The sequence below is a fragment of the Verticillium alfalfae genome, genomic scaffold (genome assembly GCF_000150825.1).
Source record: "Verticillium alfalfae VaMs.102 supercont1.6 genomic scaffold, whole genome shotgun sequence".
In the NCBI taxonomy this organism is placed as follows: domain Eukaryota; kingdom Fungi; phylum Ascomycota; class Sordariomycetes; order Glomerellales; family Plectosphaerellaceae; genus Verticillium; species Verticillium alfalfae.
The window spans coordinates 115,130-123,007 of NW_003315033.1; the positions used below are offsets into that span (position 1 = coordinate 115,130).

The 7,878-nt window shown below is 57.6% G+C and overlaps 3 protein-coding genes across 3 annotated transcripts; all 3 read right to left on the bottom strand.

The window, feature by feature from the left end:
- Positions 1-1,666: 1,666 nt before the first annotated feature.
- Positions 1,667-1,918, bottom strand: VDBG_05119 (conserved hypothetical protein; the record flags this gene model as incomplete). Its single annotated transcript, XM_003003960.1, has 1 exon — positions 1,667-1,918. One exon carries the CDS (start codon positions 1,916-1,918, stop codon positions 1,667-1,669), a length of 252 nt encoding a protein of 83 aa, XP_003004006.1.
- A 255-nt stretch (positions 1,919-2,173) lies between these two features.
- Positions 2,174-4,637, bottom strand: VDBG_05120 (RNA-binding protein; the record flags this gene model as incomplete). The annotated part of the gene is made up of 3 exons (XM_003003961.1): positions 2,174-3,211; positions 3,290-4,053; positions 4,193-4,637. 3 exons carry the CDS (start codon positions 4,635-4,637, stop codon positions 2,174-2,176), a joined length of 2,247 nt encoding a protein of 748 aa, XP_003004007.1.
- Positions 4,638-7,081: 2,444 nt separating this feature from the next.
- Positions 7,082-7,832, bottom strand: VDBG_05121 (transport protein SFT2; the record flags this gene model as incomplete). The annotated part of the gene is made up of 3 exons (XM_003003962.1): positions 7,082-7,403; positions 7,455-7,605; positions 7,712-7,832. The coding sequence occupies 3 exons, from the start codon at positions 7,810-7,812 to the stop codon at positions 7,251-7,253; spliced, it is 405 nt and encodes a 134-aa protein (XP_003004008.1).
- Between the last annotated feature and the right edge of the window lie 46 nt (positions 7,833-7,878).

Here is a 7,878-nt window from a genome sequence, read left to right on the forward strand (position 1 = left end):
ACTACAAGCCTCAGAGGGTTGGGGCCATGCTGACGACGGAACCCAACGACAACCCGGGCCCCGGAAGTGACTGAGACGAGGTACTGTACGTCGTCATCGGGCGTGCTCCCCGCCCCCACTACTGGGCATCAAACTGGTGCTCGAACAGGGCCGGACTGCCAGCCAGCCAGTCAGTCACCTGGGTCAGATACCTTATGCAAGACAGCCTTTTTCTTGCAGGGTGCATGGCCATTGATCGGAAGCCACTCTCGGTGTTGCGAAGTGAGTGTTGTAATTTCTTCGTTCAGGGCCTCATTCTGGATGAGCCGGGTGGGTACATCGAGCAACAGAATGGTCGTCCGCGGCCCCAAGGGTCAAGTCATGAGGACATCTAGCTCTTCATCAAAAGAAAACTAGCAGGTGTACCCAACCTTCAGAGGAAGGACCAACTCGCCTCGAATCTCATGGTTCGGGATCCCTCGTCTGTTGAAGTTTGCGCTGTCGGGTTTGTGGGTTCTGAGTCGCGGCAATGAGGGGTAAACTGAGGGCACACAGTGCTTTTAGAAGAGCAATGGCTTTCGGCACTGACTGACGCAATTGGGAGTTCCTTCTTTTGCCGCAGTGCTGACATCTTCCCGCCCAGCCTGCTCTCGGCTTTCGATGACACCTTGCCGCCGCCATGGTTCAATCGCCACAACCCCCCCCCCGGTGCTTGCTGTGGTGGCTGGTCTCTCCAACTACTTATGGTGCCTATTCAGGTAAGCATGTTACCTACATGTGCGAGTCGAGATGTTGAACAGCCAACACAGCATCTCACCAACCGCGAGCGTGGTCCATGTGCAAATCTTTCTTTTTCCTCTAGTGGTACAGTACAACGCCAGCAACATCCAATTCACCCACATGACTGTTTCTGCCTCTTTTCATCGTTTTTGTTTTCTCCGATTACCGGTCCATGTTCTTCATCCTCCGCTGATGCCTCTCTCAGTTTGCTTGATCCGAGTCCGGTACAGCCCAGCCAGGTAGTCGAGTATTGTGCCGGGCCGAGTTGGAAGGGGCAGGGGGAGGTTCAGTTTGCTGCCTGCAACGGCGACGAACGAGTGTCTTATCGCCGCCTCTTCACACTAATGTTCTTTGTCCTGTCCCCCCTGCCGGTGTCGCTGTGAATGCATGAAATAAAACGTGTGGGGAGCCACTCCCAAGGTCAACAAGGATAAGCAATCAGAAGAATGTGGGAGAATGAGCCCATTCAGCAATTCTTCGTAAACAAACGCGTGGAGCAGGAAGACTGGCGCGGCGCTGTTCATGTTTCCCGCGGGCACGTCTGAGGGTTGACGCTGCTTCTGACTCTCGTCCTGACCTCAGCCTTTTCATCGTGCTGTGCCCTTCTTGACAGGCACCAGGGTCCAATATCCCCTCCCGCGCTGCAAAATCAAGGGCAGGGAAAACGCCCATCCGTAACGCCATTTGTCAAGAATTTCCCCTTCGCACTCCTTTTCATCTCTTTGCAGCATGCGTAAAGAGATTTTTTTTCTTTTCCAAATCAGACTCAAAAGGTCATGCCCAGATGACCACCGAGTCTGCCAAGAAGCCCCTGATATCCATCCACCAGCCATTGAGGTAGTCCCTATATCCGCGTTCCGGAACATCGTATCCGTAGCTCCTGATCGTTCGTGACAGGCGTCGTATGTCATGCCGGCTTGGCTCCTGGCGAGCTAACACCCGCAGTTGTCAGGAGAGCTGGCCCACATGCTGCACGCTCTCTTCGTCTATCCTGCGCGTGAAGGCGGTCGAAGACCGAGGAGAGATAGGCAACGCCAGCTGGGCAAGACGGGTGCTGCTCCAGACCAGACATGGCCGCTCTACAGAAATCTGCGACCATGGCGGTATCGATGCCCTCCCCGGCAAGGTAGTCCACCCAGAACCGGTAGAGAATCTTCATGTCTGCGTGGACATGTCCTGCCTCGGCCCTTGGCTGCAAGCCGAAAGCCCTTCTGCAAAAGTCGAAATAAGTAAAATCATCAAGAACGAGCTGCTTCGTGTCATTATGCAAGGGTGTATCGTCCGTGGTCATGCTCGTGGGAGTCAAGCCTCGCAATTGACTCGTAACACATATGTGCACCCGAGAATGATCCGGTGCAACATTTCTGCCTGCTTGCGCCTCACCGCAGTTGGCATGGCAGACACTTTCGCCACTCTACGACTGGAGGGCCTCGACCTGTGACTCGCCATGCGTGCCGTTCACCTGCGCCTGAGCGGCGGGTGTGGTGCCATTCACGTCGCCGTTGACCTGCTCCTGGTGCTGGTCCGCAAAGGCACTGCTCGGCTGGAAGTCGGGAACCGCAGCAGAGAGCTGACCATTGGCCTCGCCGTGATAGGCTCCGTTCATCAGCGGCAGGCCGTCGTATCCATGGCCGTTGATCCCGTTGACGTAGAGAGGGGGCGAACCCAGAGGGTAGTCGGTTGCCGCCGGGTCACGGATCGCCTGCTGATCGAGAGAGTAGCTGTGGAAGGATTCAGGCCCGTCGGTCTGAGCGGCCTCAGACCTCTGATCTGTGGGAAGCACAAACTTCTGCCAGTGATCGCGGGCGCGCACGCGTTCGAGCCCGTCCTTGCCGACAACGTAGTCAATAGTCGTAGACTCAGCGACAGCAGCACGCAGGAGGTGCAGGTTGGGACCGCAAAGTTGGAAGACGCGCTGGAAGCCATGGATGAGGGACAGAGCGACGAAGCCCTGCGAGTCCATGTTCTTGCGAAGGTGAAGATCTTTGCACAGATTCTCCAGAGAGAAGTAGAAATCAACCTGCTGTGTCAGAACAGGCTTGACGTGGAAGTCAAATGCCTGCTGAGGAGGGTAGACAGGGGCCGTCATGGGCATGTTGGGGTAAGAATCCCAGGTGTATCCCATGTTGCCCGAGGTCGAGATGGGGCGCGGGCGGTTGCCGTTGCCGTTGGTGCGATGCGAGTAGTTCGATGCGGTAGACTGCCGATTGCCGCCACGACCAGAGGGCCTCGCTGACCCGAAGCTCTGGGGGAAGGAGTTGCCTTGGGGCAGGGGAGGGCTCGTGAACTGCTGATGGCGAGAGGGTACAGGCTGGGCGGCGAAGGCACCAGCATTGGCGTTGAAAGAGCCTTGCTGGTTGTGGGGAGGCACGTTTTGGTGCCCGCCGCGACCACGATAACCGCCGCGGCCACCCCTCTCCCCTCGACCATCACCGCGGGGGCCAGTGTGCTCCTGGAATTGTGGTTAGCTCGGGTTCCAGATGCTTGGCTGCCGCCGAAGGTCATGAGGAATAGGGTGACATCAACTTACGCCAGCGCTGGCGTCCTTAGGCCGTGACGCGTTCTTCCTCGACTCCCTAGGACGAGTCGCCTCGGTATGCCTGGTGGTCGATGGGGGGACGGAAGTCGGCCTGCTAGGCGCGGCACCGTCCTTGGACTTCTCTCGCTGGTCGCTGCCGCCCTTGACCGCGTTGCCGGCAGGGGCTTCAGAGCTGCGGTCCGCGGCACTGGCGGACGTGGCATTGCCACCACCCCTGGTGGAGACATCACGGCCGCCTCGTCCGTTGCGGCCGCCGCCACGAGAACCGCGCATGGCAGGGACAGGAGTCTCAAAGTTGACTGTCGGCACAAAGTCCATGCGAGACCACTGCTTCTTCTCCCTCGACTTCTGACCGGCACTGTCATCGTGAGCCTCGGGTTGCTCTGTACGCTCCGTCTTCTCGGCGGGCTTGCGCTTGTCGTCCTTGATAGCCGTCTCAGGCGTAGGCCAGAAGGTAGCATCGCCGACCGGGGGCAGCGCATCGGCCTTGTCGCCCGCACGCGAGCCGCGGGCACCCGGTCCTCCTCGATGTCTCGCCCTCGGTGCGAACCTCCTCGGCAGCCTTTCTTGGTTGCTTGACACCGTTTGCAGGTCCAATCTGGGCGGCACTGGTCGAGGAAGAGTCGACAGAGTCGGCAAGTTTGGACTTTTTCTTGGAATCCTGCGAGTTGCCCCACGTTTCGGTCGAGGCAACCGAGCCATCGCCTTAGCAGCAGTGGTCTGAGCGCCTGCGGGCCGCAAAGCTTGGCTTGACCCTGGCATCCTGGGCCTCCTTTCCGTGTGTCAGATGTTTACAGACGGCATTGGCGCCTCTGTGAGCTCGATCTGGGCTGCTCTTTTCCTCTCGGGCTCCTTGTCCTTGTCTTATCGGGCTCCCGTTGGTGGCGGCCTTACCTTCCGACCTTGCGCTGGCCTTCTTGCCGTCGTTCTCGTCGGTGACGCGGGTGGAGGAGCTGGAAGAGCGCGCGGCGCTCTTGTCGCTGCGGTAGTGGGAGGTCTCCGTGGTTGTCTCGTCGTCATCCCGTCCAGTGCCATTCAAGGCAGGAGCAGATGCTGAGCCCATGTCGGTGGGGGCTGTTGAGGCAGGAGTGCTCTCCTGCGCGGGGGCAGAGTCGGTTTGCTCGGCCGCAGAGGCCTCTTCCCCTCTTTGATCCTTTGGAGAGGCGTCATTTGACTTGGGGCTCTGCTCGTCGGCAGCCGACTGGTTCTTGATGGCGTCTTTGATATCAGCAATGTGGTCCTCCGGCGCTGAGGCCGACTGGGTCGTAGTCGCAGATGTGACGTTGGGCGCCTGCCCCTTGGCAGCTTGCGCGTAGGAGAAACTCGACGAGGTGGCCATGGCTACCGTCGACTGTGAGTGTCCAGTGTTTGGGTCGAATGACATGCAATTTGTTGTTCGTCCTGCTAGTAACAGGAGGCGGCGGCAAGGACGGACAATCACCAGATCCGTCCTGACCGTATCCGAAGTACGGACGTGAATGCGTCACTGGAAGAAAGTGACACGCTGGAGGAGCAGTGGCGGCCGCTCAACACCTTGGTTGTGGGCTGCCGGTGTGTGCCTACAGAGAGTACGAACGGGCCGACGTTGCCGCGATTCGAGGCGGAAAAAAACAGGCGAAAGCGGATGACGGAGACGAAGTGCTCGTTCCCAGAAAGGAGGACAAAGATTGGGTAGCTTCGCAGGGTGGGATTCCTTCGGGGTGACGGGGAATGCCAGAAGGGGTGGTTGTGAGGTGGTGTGGTGTGGTGTGGTGTGGTGAAAGGGCCAGGCGTGGAAGAAGGAAGTTCGACTGTAGGCGAGGTAGGGAGAGAAAAATCTCGACTGCCGTAAAACGCGAGGTTCGATTGGCGAGTTCGGGTAGACTCGTAGCGCACGGGGCCTGAAGCTGCTAGGTAGGTAGGTAGGTACCTTGTGAGGAAGGCAGATAGGCAGGCAGGCAGGCAGGCAGGCAGGGCAGCAGTTGAGCAAAGTCGCAGTAAACTCGGGGAATCGGAAGCCGGCCAGAGGTGAGAACCGACCCCTCAGTGCGCGCAGCGAGCAATTTCGATCCTTGATCGTGTGTGCCCTGCAAAAAGAGGCGAGGTTCGTTGAACGAGACGGGAGGGCCTGGCGAAGAGAGAGGGACGGGAAGAGGGGAGGGGAGGGCTTCGTGCAGTGAAAGTGTGGTAGAAGAGGAAGTTTCTCGTCGACCAGGTCGAATTAAACAAGCCGAGATTTTTGCTGTGGGAAAACAAATTTTTTTTCCTTGTCGCTGAAGCCCGCCGTAGTTCCAAACGCTACCAGGTTGGCATCTAACTGCAGGTGGAGTTGAACGCCCGTTCGCTCCACAGTCAGTGGACAGGGCAGCCTAGGATAACCCAACCCGTCGTGGTCGTGGGCACGCGACCGGTCACGAATGGCGGGCAGGACAGAGAAACGGAAGAGGTCAAAGGCAGCGAGGAAGAAGTGGGCAACGGACCGTACGGAGACGTGGAAAAGGCAGACAGAGAGATGAACAGAAGGGTTCTGGAGTTGGTCGGTGCCTGGACAACGCGTGTTGTAGGGATAATCGTTTGACGTGTCGAGAGTGTCCCGTTGGGTTGGGTGTGGTGTGGTGTGGTGTGGTGTGGTGTGGTGGGCGCAGGTGAACGGTAAGTATCATTCATTGGTGGGTGAGTAGGTACCTAAGTAAGTGAGTGATTCAGTGAATGAGACGGCCCCGAGAACGGACCAAAGGAGTACCGAAGGGACGCAACAAGTCTCGACTGGTCGGTTACCTCAGGTGCCTTACCTACCTCTATCTGAAAGGTAAGGTACTTGGATGTGCAACGGGATCTGGAGCCTCAGGCCGACGGACTGAGCAGGCAGGCCATACTACCTAAGGTACCTAGGTAGGTGATTCAACTGGCGCCTGGTCTCGGCACGGCTCGGCGGTTAGCAAGGCCTGCCTGTGTATCTACATGGAGCAGAAGCTGCTTGGCTTGGAATATGATCACGGCCACCGTGCTCCGTCTCGACATCGGGAGCATGGCCATGCACGAATGGTCAAAGCCAATAACACATCATGACCGCATGAACTTGAGCCTGGCTTAGACTCCTTGCAAAGCTCTTGTATCAAGTCCTTGTCCTCTGTATCTGTACATGCTACCATGCATACCATGGCGAGCAGCTGAACAGTTGAACCTCTGCTATTGCGCTTGCCGCCACACATCAGGCAGGCTCCTGTACCCGACTGACCCGGGGGGGGGGGGCGTTGGGAGTCCTACCTCGGCCCTCTACCTGGCTACCGACCACCCTGCCTTACCATTGCCTTACACGGATGTTTCAAGATGCGTAAACACTGCTTAGATTAGCGAAAGAAAGCGTCTCAACCGCGCAGGCCGCGGTCAGGGAGCTGACTCGTTAAGACTGGACCTGCGCTGCACTTGGGCTCGCTGTGGTCAGACCAGGGCCCTGATGTGTGTGTGTGTGCTCTTCCTCGGTGTCCGCCGGCCGGTCCACCAATTGCCCGCCCACCTTCCCGTTTCGGTAGACAGAAGCAAACGACAGGTATCTTACGTACCGAATTAGGTAAAGACGTACGGGCTGTTAATTTTTGTGTCTTGCCCTCATGACTGCAGTTTGACGTCCATTTTAGGCCCGACAAAACCGTCCTGCTCAAACAGGATTTGGTTTTCTTCTGTTGTTTCACTCAAGCCGAAGCGGTCACGGGCCATCAGGAAAAGGAGTGCAGGACGGCGGATCCAACAAACGCGGTATGCTGCAACTGTAGGTTCAACAAGTCTCTGCTTGCCCGTGTCGGCAAGAATACAAAGGCCCGAGTGATATTCGTTACTAGGATACATTGATCATGCCCGAGGTCTTCCATCCACTGAAAGTCTCTTTGTTGCGTCGTACAGAGAGTATTCTCCGAGTATGAGGTGGTTGGTAGTACATTTGCGCCATGAAATTCAAGTGTGCGGAACATGCCCATCAGCCCGACACCCACGCCGCAGCTCGTCGAGCACCAAAGGTCGTTGCGAGGCGGATGCCGCTGGATCCCATGGGGAAGTAGCTGACGAGATACCAGATGAGGCAAGCCAACTGCACGATGGCAGAAATTAGGGTCAAAATCGTGCTGCGAAGCTGTACCGAATGGTTAGCGTCCTCTCCAAAGCACGAGGATAGCAGACTTACGCCGAGCGAGAAGTACAGAGAAAGGCCCAGAGACCCAAAATAGGCGCTGGTGAAGGGAAGACGCTCCGCAGACCCAAGATGCCGAACGTAGGCCATAGGCCCCATCATGGCCGCAAAGGAGGCGAGGAAGAAGATGGAACCGAGAGTCCATCTGTGCCCGAATATCAGCCAGGATCGGAAACAAACGAGGGGGCCTCCTGCTGCCTTGCAAGACTACACATTCGGTGACATGCCGTGCGCCAAGGCGGAATACGTACAATATGACAAACTTGGTTGGGCGTAGCGACAAGACCGGAAAGAGCGCAAAGCAGATGACGAAGCAGGCGAGTGCCGCCAAGTTGCATGCGCCGAATATCATCAGTCGATCCCAACGGCTCACTGCAAGGTACGCATGAGTTAGCCAGGGCCAAGGAAGTGCGGTTGG